We start from the raw sequence: 20,301 nt of genomic DNA, 5'->3' as shown, positions 1-20,301 counted from the left end.
TTAAATGCAATTCTTAAAACAGCCCCACAAAAAAATTCAAGCTGTGGCAGATCCGATGACCTGACAAGCAGTTTAATAGTACCCCTTCAGCCTATCCATCTCGCAGGAAGTTTCATTTAAGTAATGTCGCACTTGACGTCCAACATGGGGTGAAAGACCGTCTTGTTGAAACCAAATAGTTTCTGCTGGTAACTTCGGATTTTGGTAACTGGGCTAAAGTCTAGGCACTATACGTTTCCACAACAGCCTAACCCTGTGCATTGATTAAATACGTACAGATTGACCCATGCTATTGTTTGGAGCGAACAGGTCAAAGGCCGGCGAACAAGAGATGGCGCACCAACATTTGGCCGTCAATCGCCGGCGAATAGCTTGGACCCCAATCGCGTGCATAGGCAACCCGCATAACAGCAACAATACAGAGGGTAAATCTACCACTTGATAGAGGGCGACGAAAAAATGTGTAAAAATCTCATAGTAAGCATTTAGATAATTTAGAACGTTGCCAGATGAGCCTAACACAACTCTGCCGTTATTTCTAGTCGGTTAGATTTTATTTCGTTTAAAAGTTTCTGATAAATAAATAGGATTATTATAATGAATAAATAATACAAACAAATTATTACTTGTTAATTATTATTACAGTACGGGTGAGATGTTTCAGAACGAGGGGACCGTAGGAAGCCGAGTTTTTAATTTCGAAACGAGTACTGCGAAAAGAGTTAACGGATGTATGTCGTTATGGATTTTATTTCATACTGTCAACATATATTTTTATTCGATAAAATAATTACTATTTTAAGAAAAAAATTCAAATCGAGTCACTTTTTCTGACATCGGTAGCAACCGGACTTCAGAAAAACGTCAAATTTGACACAGAATGATAATTTTTTTTTTGCTTTCGTGAGCTCGCTTTTGTTACTAAGGAAAATGGTTTTCTCAAAACTTACTGTATTTTTTTAGACCATTTATTAGACTAGAGATGGGCAGATATACCGGGTGTTTGGAAAATGGCGGATTAACTCTCCGCTACGCTCTTAACAATCAATGGTGAGTTTGGGAAAAATAGTAAAAAATCCTTCCCACATTTTGCTGGAGTTATAATGATTTTAAAATCTTTTGCTACGTTTAACAATTAAACAACTCATTCATTGTCACAATAACTAGTAATAAAACTATTAGTTAATATTTTCCTCGTCCATGATCATGTTTAATTACCATTTCAGCTACAATGCACAACGATATGGCTGTGTTATTTTTGTAATAATTTGATAAAATTCCATTTGACAATGTTTGCCTGATATAAAGCGAAGGTGGATTTCAGTCACCATCGTTACTAAGAAACCAGAAAGTAAGCCGGAGGTTTTCACGCATTAGGTGTGTGCTGTGTTGCCAATTTTACTTTTATAAAATTATGTTTTTTTCGTAATCTACATCATAAAGAATTTTTTTATTACCTACGGTCGCCTCATCCTGAAACATCTCTCTCGTTCTGTAAAATTTGAGTTACCGGACCGTATTTATAATAACGTCAATTACTATTTTTGTTTTCGTCAACACTAACAAGTATTTAAAATAATAAGTAATAATTTTCAACTTTCAAGCGAAATAAAATTTAATTGACTAGAAATAACGGCAAAGTTGTGTCAGGCTCATCTGGCAACGTTGTAACTTTGTAAATGTTTACTATGAGACTTTTACAAATTTTCGTCGCCCTCTATCGAATGGTAGATTTACCCACTGTATTGTAGTTGTTATATGGGTTGCCTATGCGCGTGATTGGGATCCAAGCTATTCGCCAGCGATTGACGGCCAAATCTTGGTGCGCCATCTTTTGTTCGCCGGCTGTTGGCATGTTCGCTCCAAACAATAGCATGGGTCTGTCTGTAAGTATTTAATCAATGCCCTGTGTTAGGCGCACGGCTGACAGATGCCACCCAGGGATATATTTAATGTTGCTATTCATTAATAGGTGGCGCAAATCTCATGCGATCTTCTTTACCTTCTCATAATCCCTTTGAGTACTACATTCTACATGTAGATGCAAAAAAGGCTATTTCGTTTTTGTGTTATTTCTCAAAGTTTTCCGCGCCTATTTGTGTGACGTACCTGTAGTGACGCATTTTTGTTTGTTTATTCGTATCGGATTTTAACTTGAAAATTTTGCACAGGTAAAACATTAGAGGTTAATACAAATTGTTTATTACATATATGTACAATTTGCAATACCTAGTTAACAAAATGGCGGACCCGAAAAGAATGAAAGTTGAATACAGTAGGGATCCTTTAGTTTGGCAAAATGACTGAATGAAATGAGTGATGAAGATAATTCAACGAATACAAAAGATGAAAGTGAGTTAGGTGAAGATGTTTTATTAGAAAGTGACCACAACACCGACACCAAAGAAGAAGTACAAGAAAGTGACCAAGAAAGAGAGAGACGCTAGAGATACCGATGCTACAGAATCACGGGCATTTATCGGTTTACAGTATCTAATATGAAGTTTTCGTTGTTCTCGAAAAAATATTCAGGAAGTATGGGATAATTCAAGAAGCAATGGACTAGAATCACGTTACCTCACTATGTTTAAAAAGAGGTTTTGGTTTTTGATCAGCGGTCTGACGTTTGAAAATGTTGAGGATCGAAATACTAGAAGAGAATACTTTTCGCCTAGTGAATATCTTACAATAGATGAGCAGCTTCTTTCTTTTAGAGGAAGATGTGGATTTTAACAGTACATGCCTAGTAAACCAGCCAAATATGGTTTGAAAGTATTTGCTTTGGTCGACTGCAAAACAGCTTACACAGTCAATTTAGAAACTGATGTTGGAAAGCAGCCCGATGGACCCTACCAATTGAGCAGTTCACCTGTAGATTTGGTACTGCGATTAATGGAGCCAACAGGAATATAACTGGATGTGACTGGTTCACGAGCATACCCCTTGCGCAAAGGTTGTTACGCGAAAAAAACTAACGTTGGAATGATTAGAAAGAACAAGTGTGAAATATCCAAAGAGTTTTTACCAAATAAAACCACGGCAGAACGGTCTTCACTGTTTGGATTTGATGACGACTGCACTTTGGTTTCCTGTCCAAAAAAGAACAAAACTGTGTTACTGCTTTCGACGTTTCACTATACAAATATCATCGACCCATCTGCAGGTTACACAATGAAACCACAAACTGTGACATTTTATAATGCTGTTACGTTGGACGGGTATTTAAAATCGGCGTGGGTTAAACTCAACAATTTATTTCTTAATAAATTGAATTTACACGACTGATTACACAGCGATTATGTACAAAATAATTCCGGCGCAACTTAACAGTATGTTCTTGTATTTTCATCATTTGTAGCAGTTTTGACCTGCCAGGTTTTGGCCGTTCCTTAACATAAGCATGGTTGTGCTATATCAATGAATTAAAAAAAAAGTTCTATTCAAAAATGCATTAATTATTTATATGGTTGTGTCATTTTAAAAAAATCAAGTTGGCCTTGCATCTCGAAAACAAATGAAGCAAAAAATAACTTTTTTTGACGAATAATTAGAGCAAAGCTTTTTGTACCACTATATCTAATTTCAGTTGATTTGTACAATTGGTTCTTAAGATATCTATCATACATTATAGCGACTCTGTATATTTGGAAAGAAATTACTTTGCTACATTGAAAAATAATTTACAAGTTGACCAACCAAAAGTTTTTTTTTCAAAATTCTTACAAATTTTTTAATTTTTTGAAGCCATTCTCGCCGTGAACTTTTGAATTTTTTTGTAATCAGTCAAACAAAAAGATAATTGTTTCTCCAAATTTGTAGAAACTGGATACACGTTTGCCAATTTTTAGTTTTGAACAAAGAATTAAAGTAGATTTTTGTAAAAATTAAAAGAATTTCCACACAATATGTCGGTGTGTCAAAAACATACCAGATAAACAATAGTACTCGTTTATAAAATGTGCAAAATTTTTAAATCCTGGTTTTTATTATGACGTCATTAAGTTTTTATGAACTTAAGCTAATGCATTTTAATTATATTGTTTTCTTCTTCAGTTGTCTTCTGTCATCCATGTTTTGCCCTTCTTCTTGAGTATTTTCCCTATAAAATCATCCCAGGTTTCTTTTGGCCGTCCTTTTCCTCATTTGACTTGTATACAACATTCCCAGACTTGTTTTACTTGTCGATAATGATTATATTGGAAGTGTTCGACCTGTTCTAAAACTTCATGTTAAACTTCGATTCTTACGTCTTCACCATGTTCTTCTACTTTTGCTTCTATGGCCACGTCTTGGTTTTTATTTACTTATTGTCATACCGTGGTTCCGTGACCTTATATTTCTTGGAGTTTTTGTTTTTTTTTGTTTTTTACAACTATTACGATTCGTTCGCAGACGCACACTCTGAAATTTCTATTTTTCTTAAGTTTTTGAAACCAAGTTGAGTTTTTTTTTAATTCTTCTATGGCATTCTCTCATTATATCGTCCATAAATACGGTGAATAGAAAAGGGTTTAAACGCTACCTTGCCTTAATCCTTCCCTAATGCACTGTGGCTAATTACATGATGTTTCTTTCGTCCATTCATAACATTCAGACAATTCAGAGACCAGAAAAAACGTGTGGACGTAATGTTACTAATTTTACACATTTTGGCAAATTTCATAACTCAAAAATACAATTAATACCGTGTGATTTTTTGAATTGCTGCTCCAGATGGCCATGACGCGTACGTCAGCAGTCCAAACTAGACCAGAAATTTAAAAAGTCACTTATGGTATCTTTATTGTTCTGCAACATAACCAGCAACTCATGGAAATATAAAAAAAGAACTTGGTGAAACAGTGAACTAAGCAAGTTCTTAGTTAAATTAGAAAAATTAATTGCGCAAATTTTATTTTTATAACCTCACCCACATGTTAAAATAAAAACCAGTACGGGGTACCAGAAATTTGCGAAAATTTCATAAACTATTATTTATTTAAACAATAAAATTAGTTCCTTAACTCATAATTTTTTTAAACAATTTTAAAAAATATTAGAGTAATAATAAAAGGCAGGTGTAGATATCATATTTTGTTCATTTTAGATACAATTTGTTTAGCAATATTTTGGGATGCCATCATGAGATTGTTGATGGGGATGTACAAACAAAATTTGGTTAGCGCATGAATATCTCCACAGTAGTGTTGAAGTACATGAAGTGCCTAATATGATCTCCAATAGAAAAACAAACAGACAGACGATTCAGAGACAGAAGATAGACAGACAGACGGACGGAAGACTGACAATTTCGCGTTGTAAAACGTAGATAAATCATGACATTAGCCACTCGTTAAATAGATCCTACTTCAGAAGCTCTGGCTTACACTTAGGAAATAAAATTCGACAAAAATTTAATTTTGTTCACATGACACGAAATAACCCGAATGGTGCAAAGAACTCTCCAGAAATCTAATATGAAGCTCGCATTTTCCGAATCTGATATGCATTCTACGGTTCCTAGAAAATTGCATTTCCTATTACAATAGGAACAATTTCAACGGTTGTAGCACAGTTGAAGAAAAAAATTCACATTCATTTGGCAATAGATATTTTATTAAATGTGCTATGTTACTGATTTTATACTGTTTAATAACAAAAATAATTAACGTTTGTCTGTTGTTAAATCTACTGCGAATTAGATTACAAAGAGTAAAATTTTCTATGAGAAAGTAATGTCTAATTATTTAAATTTCAAATTTAAGTTGGCCGTGGAATAAAAAGTCAATTTTCATTTAACTTGGGATTGATAGACATACTGACTTGGTTTTTATAATTGTATATTAGACTTGACCAGGATACAGCTTCTAACCTCAGAAATTTTGTCACACGTACGTCAAATAATAGCAGCCAACGATAGTTCATCCATTTTTCGAAATAAGGTTTTAAAACATGCAAACATTCTAAAACCATACCACCTTAAAATATTTCATTTTGAATACGGTTTCATTAGGAAAAAAATACCTCGTGGCTAATGTTGACATTATGTGAATAAAAAATGCATATAATTAGAGGTCGGTGAGTGGAAGTAAGTTAAAGTGCTCAGTAAGCACAAGCCATAATTAAATGTAATCAAACCTTTAATGAAATGTAATCAATGAGGGTAAACGGTAGACCCACAAATCTGGTCCTGTGTACTTGGGATATGAATAAAATTGACTCTTAATTAAAGATTTATATATAAACCGTTTCAAAAAAATGTAATTATCTCATATTTACAAAAATGTTGCCACTATAAATCCCCTTTTAGAGCAATGTTTCGGCGGAACACGTTTTGTTGGGTGTCTTTTTATTTGTGACTGCATATATCTCTTTGAAGCAGAGACCGGATTCTTTCCGGGGATCTTTATAGAGCTGTGTTTTATTCAAAGGCTAAAGAAGCCACGAAAGCAAACACAGTTCTGGAACAATTCATTGAAAAGTAGCGTTCGTTTTAAGTTCTGAAGTTTCAAGTTAACGAGACTGGATAAAGGACTTTGTCAATTGTAAATTCATTGTTACAACCAGATTCTAGCTAGCTTAAATTTATTTTATTAATGTTCTGTTCGGGTTGCAAAACTGTGTAACGGAATTAGAACAATAATTATGATTTTCGTCAGAGATTTTGTTTGATTTTAATTAATATTTTAAAGTTTTACTTTTAATTAGGTTAGGGTGTCAGACATTTTATTACGTGTCAAATAATTGTTACGTGTTTAATTCTTTAAGAAAATATTATATGCATAAGCATACATGAATCAATGAATGAATGAATGAATACACTATAAATATAAATACAAGGCAGTGTCATCATGTCGTTACGTTTAGTTTCAGAATGCATGTCTGCAATGTTTTCTGAATTTACTCTGTGAGAGGAGTTTACCACAATAAAATACCCTCTTTTACATAATTAAATAACATTCTTTTCCTAAAACTTCAGTGCTCTTTATGTTGAGTAAACAATCAATAATTTATTTAACTGGTACTTTACAGAGTTCAGCATTGAAGCTAATCCTTTTACGTGCGGCTTCCAAGCCAGTTTTCTGTAAAGAGAGAAACCTTAAAGTTACAAAGAGATCTAACATTTTACGTTTTTAATTTTAAAAATAAATCGACAAAATTTTTTATCCATTAATAATAATTGATCTTTTTGGTTTTAAAACGCTTATTTTCAAAATTGTAAAGACGTTATCCACATGTAGATCAGCACCAAAATGTAATGACGACGGTTTATTAATGTAGTCTTACTTTTATCTTTTTATTGGTTTAAAAAAAATCAAAATTGTACAACAACATTTTACAAGTTTTTTTGGAAACTACAAAATCAATTGCTCTGAAAATTACGCGCCGACATTCATTTACATTTTGGATTTCTGTTTGACAATTAACAAACTCAACTTAACGTATAAAATTAATTCCGATTTATTATCGTTATATAACTGAAATCTTAAATATGAGCGTACCTACCAACTGTGACCACGTAAATATCAAATTGAAATGTCTATAAACAACCAGTTCTGAAGAGCTCTTTTTATAGTTTTATGACATAAATTACGAATTATTGTGTCTCGAATACGTTTGTTAGCAATGAACTCGTAGTATGTCATTTACAGATTTAAAACAAAAAAAGTGAATGGATTTTTACGCCTTAGAATCTGTAGAACCAGCTTTTCTAAAATATTGGGAAAATGCTAACATTGATTTAGGGGTCATAAAAACATGAAAAACATGATTCTTAAAAGTTTTAGTAATACAGTTGTTGTAGTTTTTAGAATTGTATATTCGGGAGGTATAGTACAATGAAAAAATTTGATTCTGTGAAATTTTATTTGTGATAACAAAAAAAAGTAGCTTTCGCTTGGAAGTAAAAACGTGATTGTTTGTATTTTTACTTTCGGAACGGAAGCTAAGGGTTCATCCGATGAACTGCTAATTTCATGTTGTACGGACGTGTTATGACCCTAGAGTACGAAATAATAGGTTTGCCGTCATGGTCTGACTGTCTGTCTATCTGTCTGTCTGTCTGTCTGTCTGTTTGTCTGTTTGTCTGTCTGTCTGTCGCTGTGTCGTCTTTCTAGACTTTTATTAAACAGATCATTTTCGTATTTACTAAAAAATGTTAACACAAAATTTGTCTAATCGCCCCCACCAACACGTTATAGATGTCATTTCACAAGTTTCTTCATTAATATTATTTAACTGTTATATAATAATATACTCACATACTTGTGGTTTATGAAATTTTGGCAAAAAAATTCACACCAGCACAGCGTGCAAGCAACGTACAGCATGGATATTTTGTGGCGCATCGAACTTGAAAAGCGAAGTTTTGTATATTGCTTTATACAACTTATCACAAAAGAAATGAAATTTTAAAATTTATCAAAGTAAGAGGTCTTATTGTATTTTAAGGGCGAGGTAAATTCGGTCGAAATAACTAAAAAAAAAATTAATCCATAATCCATACACCGCCATTGCTTTTGATTCTAACGCACTATGTTACGAAAGCACACTTCGTTGACTTGTTTATATTTGACCTGGCACGGAGGATGGAGAAATCGGGTGAACGGTTATACTAAACTCACTTGACATACACCTAGTAAAGATTTTGACTTAAAAGGCTTAAGCTAAACCACTCTGATAAGTTAAACTGGCTATTGTAAGCTTTATGGACCCGAACCGCAAGGATTATTACTGTCCATTGTTGCCATAATGGAGCTGTAAAGTTTTACTAGGTCTACTGAGTTAAGTTTTACAATAGCCAGTTTCACTTATAAGATAAGGGTGGTTTGGCTTAAGTCGCTTAAGTTATACAAGTTTTACTAGGTACATGAGTTTAGTATGCACTTATAGAGCGCAAGGCTCTACCTGTTACTGGTGAATTTTCCACGTGCAGTATACGTGCAATCTTTATAAATCTTGTAATTGATCGAAGATTATTTCGTTAGAGCTTCCATCGCCCTTGATGTATAGTCCAAGAAATCTTGCTTAAAAAATTGGTCGAAGGTTTTTTCGACTGAACTTCCCTCGCCCCTGAAATACAATAAAACAAATACAACTTTTTCGAAAAATAGTAAAATTTGATTATGCGACTTCTATTTTTTTTATGAGAACCCTTATAAGTTAAAATAAAGATAAGTATGTAACGTTAAAGTAAACAGAATTTTGTGATGACATTTTTGCAAAGACATATTATATCACTATATATAGGTGCAGTGTTATACTAATGATAACAGTATTGTACTCCCAAATTTTCGGGAAAACGGAGTGAGCCGTTCCTGATTTAATCAATAAAATAAATTGACTTATTCATTAATTTTTCTGAGTCACCCTGTATAAGAAATTAAAAAACTTCTAATGCAGTGGTAAATCACAAGTATAGACTCATCATATTATGCTTAACGATTTACCATGATTACGATATACAAGATTTCAGAGCATACGGTTTTGTAGTTTCAAAGTTATATTACAAAATATTGTTATTATTGTCTGGAGTGAAAAGTCGACACGGATTCACATACTACAAGTACAAGAGTATCTTATATTTATAAAATTTCAAAAAACTTTTCATTATAAATTTTGGAGATGACGTCATCCCATTGGTGGTGGGGATGACTAGCCAAATTTTAAATAGCATTTAACCATCTACATGGTATTCCTAATATACATACAAAATTTGACAACAATCGGTCCAGTAGTTTCGGAGATTAGTTGTCTAATAAAAATGGATACAGACACCAGACAGACAGACAGACAGAAATGGGAGACTATTTTTTTCGTAGTCTAGAAGTCATGACACGTCCAGAAAATATGAAAGTGGCAATTCTTTTAAGTGGTAACTGTATTGTTTGAAACATATTTTCAAATAAGGAAAAAATGAAAGACAAAAGTGAAATAATTTACAATAAATAATCTAAATGAACAACTCAAAAAAAAATGGTTTCATTTCTGTTAATTCAAATGCACTACATACTGTGTTAACTTTGTATATACTTGTAACATTATTTTCTCCAAAATTGTCTTTATACTGTGTGATTTGTACAGATAGTCCGGTCAAATTAGACCAAAAAATTGTGGTGAAATTACATAAATTCGCAACGAGCTGAATTTTGGTACAATTGTTCAAAATACAATTATAAACAAAACCTGAAAGTTCCCCATCATTCCCGTGTATGGAAAATTTTTTATTCAAGGTCAAATGTCAAAAAAATGAGTTTTTCGCGATTTTCAACAAAACGGTAAGTTTTATCATAAAAATACCTCAGACTAAAATTATAGATCATAAAATTATCTATAAAAAATGTATTTATACTTTTTTTCCTACGAGCCACTGTCTCCGAGATATAGCGGTGCAAAAAGTTATAACAGTTGTAATTGTCATAACATGCATGAGTACGCCATGTATATTCATCTCTAGAGTTGTAATATTATATAGTATAGGGTAAAATACTACATACACTACTTCAGCTTGCTTTAGCAATTACAATATTAAAAGACGTTGAAATTGATGACATCTTGAATGCAGATCTAATCATAAATATCGAGCGTATATTAGAAAACACTTTTTCATACAATGATATAGAAAATGATGATGAAGTTTCTGAAGCTTTACTTAACAGATTAAATCAAAAACTAATAGAATATGAGGAACGAGGACCAACTGCAAAACTTTGGATTCAATATTTTTATTTGGTTTCCATTGCTAAAGAGTCCCTAAGAGCTGAGCGTATGGGAGATTGGGAAGCTCATTTGAACTGCGTCAAAGAAATGCTTCCTTATTTTCACGCGTCTGGACATTTTCCTTATGCTAAGTCTGCACACCTTTACTTGCAGGATATGCAACAATTACAAAATTTGATTGATCCTGAAGTTTACGCAAAACCTCCATCTGTCTTCATAGCTTTCATCATAGACTGTTCCATTACCATATCTGTTGAAGTTCTACAACTTAATTTGTCTGAACGTCTAACTGTGAAAAATCCTTCCGAAAATTTTGCTTAAACTTCAGGATCAATCAAATTTTGTAATTGTTGCATATCCTGCAAGTTGGTTACGAAAAATCATACCGAAAATCGTAGGTCAGAAGTCATATAATTTGATTTTAACAGGTTTATATCCTGTCCTGTAGCAGACCATGAAATTGACTTTCAAAATAATGATGAAGTAAATTTCATAGCTTACTAGAGGAGGTTTTTTTTTTATTATATGGTACTATGTGAGCTGAATTTTAATGTGCGCTCTGAAATAAAAAAAAGTTGTATTGTTAGATTGTCCCTTGAATTTTTACATTAAATTACAAAATTTGATAACTGATAAACCACATTATAGACTCATAATTTTGCTCATTTTAAATAGGATTTATTCTGTAAAATTTTGAGATGACGTCATCAATTTTTGAGGGGGGGGGGGATAAACAGATACATTTTGATTAGCGTTTTACCATGTTCAGGACATCCTTTAATTCCTTTGCAAGTTTCTAAGTTAAATTATAAGATTTTGTTACATATTTGTAAGTTTTTTGTTTTCAAAAACCTGGATGCCTAGGCTAAAAAATCAAGGTAGGTTAATAAACCACGAGTAGAGTGCCCTATTTTACAAAATTTAAATACAATTTATTTTGTAAAATTTTGAGGCGACGTCATCAAATTGTGGGTAAGGATGAACAGGCAAGTTTTGGTTAGCATGTTACCATCTACTTGATATTTTTACCCTACATAAAATTTCACAAAAATCATTCCCGTAGTTTCGGAGATCATCTGTAGGAGAGACGGAAACAGGACACATATGTCTCATATTTTAGGGGCCATGAAATACCGAGAAAACATGAAAGTAGCCATCCGTCGGATGGACCTTAGTACAATACTTCCTTAGCCTTAATATCGGGAAGTAATGAAGACTAATTTATAAACAGAAGATCTTCATTGTTTTTACATACTGTAAGAGTTATACCACCGAGAAAACAGAATTAGTCATTTCTGTAGAGTAAGTCAGATGAGATGTCTTAAAAGGCGAGACCCTAGGTTCATCACTCGCGTTGATTACATATTCAGAATATAATAGCTCCGATATTAACAGCAGCAATTTTTTTTAAAACAGTTTACCATCATCATTTCTTTATAGTTTTGGTGTAATTTTCCATCACGTATTATTAAAATTCAGTATCTCGATTATTTAAGGAAATTTCGGAACGCGGTTTTCACCACTGTTTTCAGGTTACATTGTCGATTTATTTTGTTAGAAATGAGATATAGAGTTCTGCACGCTGAAAACAGTGGTGAATTACGAAATTTCCATAAATAATAGAGATATCGAGTTTTAGAAATACGTTATGAAAAATTTCGCCAAAATATTGAAAAGAAGATGACGATGAACTGTTTTTAAAAGCTATCTTGTGTTATATAGCGCAAGTTGCGGATTAATTATATTTACAATTTTATAATAATACGTCTTTTACGAACGGAGATATTTCGTTTTGAAAATATATTGAAAATTCCATGAGCCAAAGGTACAGACTCCTCGTAATGGAAATCATATAGTGTGTCTATTAAAATTTTAATTGTATTGGGTTTAGAAAAGTTTCAATTGGAACTGATTCCCTCGCGACGTTCCGTAAACTTTATTTCTGCTTCAGCTGGACGAATTTCTCCCACTGGGTTCCATGTCGTTAAAACAAACTTAGATGAGGTACACCGGAAATCTACGAAACCTCGACAAAGAATGAATTTCAAGTAAAAATGTCCTAAACTTTGTACACGTAACACTAATAGAATTACTGACATAAGTGAAATGTGTTTAATTCAGCCAAATATTGGTTATATAAATTATTATGTAAATATTTCATAATTTTTGAAAATTAAACGGTTGTGTCAACAATTTGTCATTAAATATTGTTCAGCAATAACTTAACAATAGTTACTTGCATAAGACTTTGGAAGCCATATTTGTATGTTCAACATGTAATTAAAATTAGTTTTTATATCATTTTGCGGGTATTGAATATAATTCCATTTCTGTTGTCATTAATAAAAATAAATCTCACAAGGAAGTAACAATGTGCAAAATTAAGATTATATTTTACATTCTTACCCAGTCTGAAATGATTTGTGTGACAGGTAGCCTCGTTAACAATATAGGGCATCGGCGCCGCCGAAGGGTCAAAGGGCGTCATCAACGCGTTCACCACGACCCCGACCAACTGAGTGAACACGTTCATCTTTTTGAAAAAAACAAACCGGGAAAAAGACCACTTATCAACAATCGCACATTACACCAGCAGTAAAGAGCCATCCGCCGCAGCACGCATTGTCATCGACGCCACTCGACGTTTCCACAAAACTGAGCCTCCATCATCATTTTATTGTGTCCCGTTTCAATGTTGGCGCTTTTGCCATGAAATTTAGAAAGCCATTTCGGTTCTTCGCGCCGCAATTGCCCGTAATTGGTGGAAGGGTCAGATAATAGCGCAGCATTGGACAACGATGACCAGGTCTATGTCAATGTTAACCAGGCAAGGGGAACCTCTGCGCAAATTGTGCCGGCACCATTGAATTTCATACACAATAATAAACACCTCTTGCGCAACTCCTTCTTATTGTCGGTCTTCGGCGGTTTTCTTGCGGGCTCATCGCCGATGACCTTTGCGTTCGTTCAAGGTTCCTGTTGCTGCTTTTGGTGGCGTGACGTGTGGACGTTCGGAATTTAATTTGGGCTTAATTCGTTTTTAATTTTAAAACACGGAACAAGTGGTGTCCCGAGGGAGGTGTGTTTCTTAGGCGGCGGCAGTCTAAAATTAGCCTTGTTAGGGTCGATGGAATTCTCCGTCTTAAAAAGGCTCTTGTTATCTTCTCCTAATTGCAGTGTCAATAGAAAGCGCAGCAACCCTGGAGTGGTTGTGGTTCACCTTAAGTGAACTAATTCGATTTTTTTCAATTTTTGTTTTGTATTGGCCTAAAAGTGTAATTATATGAGTGTGTAAGGTCACGTTGTTAATTAGTATACCCTGTGTAACCAAGTGTCAAGGGCTAAAAAGCCTCATTTCTGTGAGTTCATTGTTAAAAATAAAAATTGATTACGTGATATCGTGGGTGAAGTTGTAAATTACAGGTGAAAGTCCCAATGCATAGAAACAATACGCACAGTTCATCAGTGGATGACTGATGAGTAAATCTCTGACAATTAGCTTCCGATCACGTAGTGTCTGTCACCTGTTACGTTTCCTTTTCATTCAACCAGCAATTTTGACACTTTTGTTCGGCTAATTTGAATTACAAATACAAGGGGTGTTGAAAATACTTAAACACGTTGATGACTGAGCCGAAAACGAATATTATATTCCACTCGGAATATCAAAAATTTCATTTTACATTTTATGTATGGTACTTGTGTAAATATTTAAATTTTTAATTCGACGTATGCTCTCAACAGACGATGAATAATAAATAGGGAACAGTTACCGGTTCATTCTTACTTTATTGACAATTACTAACTGTCATTTTGTTGTTTGTTTTCATTAAATTTGTATTCAAATCTGGAATTTAGTGACGTTTAGCGCATTCTTAAGAAATTGTTCTAATTTCCTAATCTAATTTTTAATTAATAATATAAATTAAGTAGTGAAAGGTGATATGGAAACAAATTGTTACTCTTTTATATATGTATAGTTTTTACATACCTGTTACTATTATTCTCAGATAGTTTCCCTGTCCAGGATACATACTTATGAGATTAATTTTTTATCTAATTTTATGTTTTATTATGAAACTTTTTTTTCCGTACGACTGTCTGATGGTCATAGTACTTTAAATCTCCAGGAGTGTTTTTTTTTTTGAGTTAATAACCCACGTTTTTAACTTAAACTTATATGAATTTGTTAATAATGTTTTGGTAAAATATTCCTGTTTTTACTTCCCGAGAGTAAGGAAGTATTGTATTAGATAAATAATCTTGGAAACCACTAATAATTTGATGACGTCCCCTCATTTTGAGTAGTAAAGTTATGTACTTGTGGTTCGTGAATCCGCTTTGATTTCTTTTCACAATTATTTTACAAATTTGTTTGAGTATTATTTTTCACGTGTTTCATGTACCCGATATCTCATGCCATTGATCACATCAAAATGCCTTAGAAGTCGCCTTGCAGGTGGTTCAATACATTTTTGGATAAACAATAAATAAAAAAAGAATATTTCCACCGTCGGAAAGACAAAACTTGAATTTATACTTGTCCAGTGTTACTTTTTGCTCCATTCTAAAAAAACTTGTTTTTACTTCCCGAGCGTAAGCAAAGGAAGTATTGTAATCGAGTCCGTCGGCCGACTCTCTACTTTTACGTTTTCTCGATCTTTCATGACCCCTAGAAGACGAAGAAATAGGTCTCCCATTTCCGTCTGTCTGTCCGTCTGTCCGTCTGTCCGTCTGTCCGTCCGTCTGTCCGTCTGTCCGTCTGTCCGTCCGTCTGTCCGTCCGTCTGTCCGTCTGTTGTCCCGGATTTTTATTAGACAGATAATCTCCGAAAGTACTCGACCGATTGTTGTGAAATTTTGTACTTATATTAAGAATATTATGTAGATGGTAAAACGCTAACCAAAATTTGTCTAATCATCCCCACCACTAATGCGATGACGTCACTTCAAAATTGTACATAGTAAATGGGTTTTCAATTGTATAAAATAACATAGTCCTACACATGCAGTTTACAACTCTGAATCGGCTTTTCACCCGAAACGTCCAGATTTTTGGAAAAAAAATCAAAATTATAAAACAACATTTTGAAATTTAATTTTTAATCTGCTAACCAGAATGCTTTGAAATGTTGCAGATGTTTTAAGGCTATAAAGAGCATCATAAATCTTTAGTCAAAAAATATTTGCTTATCCCCTCCAAAAACTTGATGACGTCAGCTCAAAAGTTTGTGGAATAAATCATATCTAAAATGTACAAAATATGATGAGTCTGTACTTGTGATCTATCACTCCATTCATATTTTTTGGATTTGCATATACAGGGTGACTCAAAAAAATTAATGAATGCGTAAATATATTTTATTGATTTAATCAGGAACTACAAAACCGAATGCTCTGACATCTTGCAGATGTTTTAAGGTTATAAAGAGCATAATAAATGTTTAGTCAAAATATATTTGCTTATCCCCTCCAAAAACTTGATGACGTCAGCTCGAAAATTTGCCGAATAAATCATATCTAAAATGTATAAAATATGATCAGTCTATACTTGTGATCTATCACTCCATTCATATTTTTTGGATTTGCATATACAGGGTGATTCAAGAAAATAAATGAAAGCGTAAATTTATTTTACTGATTTACTCAGGAACTACAAAACCGAATGCTTCGAAATCTTGAAGATATTTTAAAATTATCATAAGCATGGTCAATTTTTGATCAAAACGTATTTGGTCGTCCCCCCTAAAAAATTTATGATGTCACCACAAAATTTTGCTGAAAAAATCCTATCTAAAATGTACAAAATATGGTGAGTCTCTTCTTGTGATTTATCATTCCATTCAAATTTTTTCGATTTGCATATACAGGGTGACTCAAAAAAATTAATGAAGGCGTGAATTTATTTTACCGATTTAATCAGGAATTAGAAAACCGAATGCTTTGAAATCTTGGGAATATTTTAAAGTTATTATAAGCATGGTAAACTTTTGTTCAAAATGTATTTGTTCATCCCTCCTAAAAAAATTGATGACGTCACCCTTAAATTTTGCTGAATAAATCCTATCTAAAATGCAAAAAATATGATGAGTTTGTACTTGTGATTTATCATTCCATTCATATTTTTTAGATTTTCTTAAGAGGTGGTTCAAAAAAATTAATGAAGTCAATTTATTTTATTGATTAAATTAAAGGCAACACTTATTATTAGTATTACACCCCAACCAACCCAATTTGGTAGACACAAAATTTGTTAAAGGAAAAACTCGGTTGAAACATAAGGGTAGCACGCTTATTTACATCGACTTTAACATTACAGACCTGCATTTGTTTTATGCGCTCACTTGGTTCCGCGAATGTGAAATAGACATGTTTATAATCAACCAATTGTGAATTTCACCGTCAAGAATTAAAATAAAACCCAATGTTTTATATAATAAGCGGAAGTCGAAGCAATAAAACCGATGGTCGTTTTGTTTACAGTTTCTCTGTTTGACTCTCACGTATGCTGTTACGCCTGTCATCTTAAATTAAGAATGTTTATACATACACGATTTTCAGATGCCTCTGATACGTATACGTGAGTAAATTGTTTCGTTATTTTATTGATTATTACAAATCAATATTCAAAACGACCCAATTCATTTTCCCGAAAATTTGAGAATATAATAATTTTATTCTTAGTATTACACTACATGTATCCCAACTGATATACGTGTCCTTGCAAAAATGTTGATGACGTCATCGCAATTTTTTTTTAAATTCCCACTACAAAAATGTAATGAGAAAAAAAACACAATAGGCATGCAGTCGTCAAGTTTCCGACAGCGAGGGAACTACTGTCTAAACTCTTTAGACCAATTTTTTAACTTAACCAAATTAGGCTAACTTTGTAACACTGTATTTTAATTTTTTAATAATAAATCAAACATTCACAATGGAAACGCACCAAGTAGCATTCTTTACATCATTTGATAAAAAATTTGGAGGTTATTTCGATATAGCTTCTCTCGCCCCTAAAGTACAACAAAGCAAATAGGCTTTTTCGAAAAAAAAAAAAATTGACAACCCCTATAAGTTAAAATAAAAATATGTATGTAATGTTAAACTCAACAATTTTGCGAGGACACCTGTATCAATTTGGATAGGTGCAGTGATATATTAATGATAACAGTATTGTATTCCCAAATTTTCTGGAAAATAGTGTGAGCCGTTTCTGATTTAATCAATAAAAAAATTAATGCATTCATTTAATCCATTAATTTTTTTGACTCCCCTGGAAGATGGCGGATTAGCTCTCTGCTGCGCTCTTAACAATCAACTCGTGAGTTTCGAAAAAATAGTAAAAAAAATCCTTCTCACATTTTGGTGGTGTTATAATGATTTTAAAATTTGTTCTTTTGCTACGTTTATCAACTAAACTACACATTCATTATCACAATAACTAGTAATAAAACTTTTAGTTAATATTTCTCTCGCCCGTGACAATGTTTAATTACCATTTCAGTTAGAATGTACAAAGGTATGGTTGTTGTTTTTCTAATAATTTGATAAAATTCCATTTGACAACAATGTTTGTCTGATACAGGGTTTATATAAATGATTATAAAATCGCAGTACGTCATGTAAACGTGCCGCCTCTCAGATTTAACATGCATGCATCTGTATAACTGGTTGCCTAAACGCGTCATATCTTTTTAAAAAATAAAACTATTTGATTACAATAAAAAGAAACAAATTTATTGCTGTTAAACATCATAGTAAATGTTGAAAATGTACATCATTTTGTTTGAGGCACATGTTCGCTCTCTTTTCAATTTAAAAAAGGTTCCATAACATCCTATCGTCAATACTTTGGACCCGTTGTTCGATTGTTGAATTCTGCTCAAGTCGTCTCAAATCATCAACAACTTCTTCAGGTACTTCTTCCACGAGATTTCTCTTTGTTCGAATAAATCTGTTGATTGCATCTTTAATGTGAGCCTTCAATAATGTTTTTTGAATTATTAAATCACGGTATTTGGCCAGATATTCTTGCTTACAAGCGGTTACAGAATACACTACTCTTCGTTTACGAAGTCCCATTGCAACAAAATTTTCGTACGCAACCACCAAGAGTCTTGAAAACGACGGTTTTGTTGAAAAACGTTAAAACAATAAAAATGACGACTTTAAATGACGGGTTACAAATGACATTAGAGATTAATGTGACAAGTGAGAACTCTCATAATGAGGCATAATTTCAGCGAAGCCGTATTTTTGAAATCCATGACCAACTACGCCTTTAGAATCATTTATAAAAGCTCCGCATAAAGCAAAGGTACAAATCAGCAAAATCGAGTAAGCAGTTAAAAATGTTTGACGTGTCAAAAATTGTAAAAGTTTTCAAAACTCTACGTTTAAAATGTTCGCAGTTGATTTTAGGTCACCTGGTACTTTATTTTCGGATAAATTTAAAGTAATCTGTGTTTTGTTGCTGGAATTACGAATTTGAAAACATCTTGAGGGCTGCGGTGTTTTTTTTTTAATTCGGGAGTCTATTGGGTACCTTTTTATTATTTTGGGAGCCTATGGAGATTTTTTTTGTAAATTATTTAAAACAATTTTGTGGGACTTTGATGTCCTATTTTTGGACAATTCTGATCTGACATATTTTTGCGTAAATTTTAGGGGCCTTTTTTTTGAAAAATTTAAAACAATCTTGGGGTTGTAAGTATTTCTGTTTGCAAAGAATTTGAAAGTGTTTTGGAGCCTCTAGTGTTTTTTCTTATAATAGTTTAATTAATTTTTTATAGGATACGTCATGTGCCAAAATCAGTCTTATCTTAGCCAGTACTAGCCCCAGCCGCCCGCTCTCTATTTTCTTAGAGAGTATGGCATTTGTCAAAATCAATCTTAACAGTTACTAGCGCCATTCCTACCCGTCATCTCTTTTCTTAAAGTGTATGTCATTTGCCAAAATCGGTACTAGCCCCACCCACCCACCCCATCTTTTCTTAGAGGGTATCTCATTTGCCAAAATCAGTTTTATCTTAGCAGACACTAGTTCCGCCCACCCGCCCTCTCTTTCCTTAGAGGGTATCTCATTTGCCAAAATCAGTCTTATCTTGGCAGCTACTAGCCCCACCCACCCACCCTCTTTTTCTTACAGGGTATGTCATTTGCCAAAATCAGTCTTATCTTAGCCAGTACTAGCCCCAGCCGCCCGCTTTCTATTTTCTTAGAGAATATATGGCATTTGCGAAAATCAATCTTAACAGGTACTAGCCCCACCCACCCACTCCATCTTTTTTTAGAGGGCATCTCATTTGCCAAAATCAGTTTTATCTTAGCAGATACTAGTTCCGCCCACCCGCCCTCTCTTTCCTTAGAGTGTATCTCATTTGCCAAAATCAGTCTTATCTTGGCAGCTACTAGCCCCACCCACCCACCCTCTTTTTCTTACAGGATATGTCATTTGCCAAAATCAGTTTTATCTTAACCAGTACTGATGACTAACTTTTACAAAAAGTGATTAAAATTTGGAAACATTACGAGCTTACTTATATCTTATATGCGCAAGGCAGGAATTTTGAACATCTTCCCTAGTGTTTAGCTGGTTATG

At 33.3% G+C, this 20,301-nt stretch overlaps 2 protein-coding genes across 4 annotated transcripts in view; one reads left to right on the top strand and one right to left on the bottom strand.

Moving 5' to 3' along the window:
* Positions 1 to 13,530, bottom strand: part of LOC135123108 (pancreatic triacylglycerol lipase) — a 42,843-nt gene extending 29,313 nt beyond the window's left edge. Inside the window, exon 1 of the mRNA XM_064047623.1 lies at positions 13,105 to 13,530. Coding sequence (XP_063903693.1) covers positions 13,105 to 13,231 — 127 coding nt within the window. The 5' untranslated portion in view covers positions 13,232 to 13,530. The remainder of the gene's footprint in view (positions 1 to 13,104) is intronic.
* Positions 1 to 20,301, top strand: part of LOC135123614 (uncharacterized) — a 132,688-nt gene that overhangs the window by 84,750 nt on the left and 27,637 nt on the right. The gene's annotated exons all lie outside the window — the stretch shown is intronic.

The sequence above is a fragment of the Zophobas morio genome, unplaced genomic scaffold (genome assembly GCF_036711695.1).
Source record: "Zophobas morio isolate AGI-343-1 ecotype UQ-CSIRO unplaced genomic scaffold, CSIRO_AGI_Zmor_V1 ptg000006l, whole genome shotgun sequence".
In the NCBI taxonomy this organism is placed as follows: domain Eukaryota; kingdom Metazoa; phylum Arthropoda; class Insecta; order Coleoptera; family Tenebrionidae; genus Zophobas; species Zophobas morio.
The sequence above is the reverse complement of the archived record's forward strand: the minus strand, read 5'-3'. Positions and strand labels throughout refer to the sequence as shown.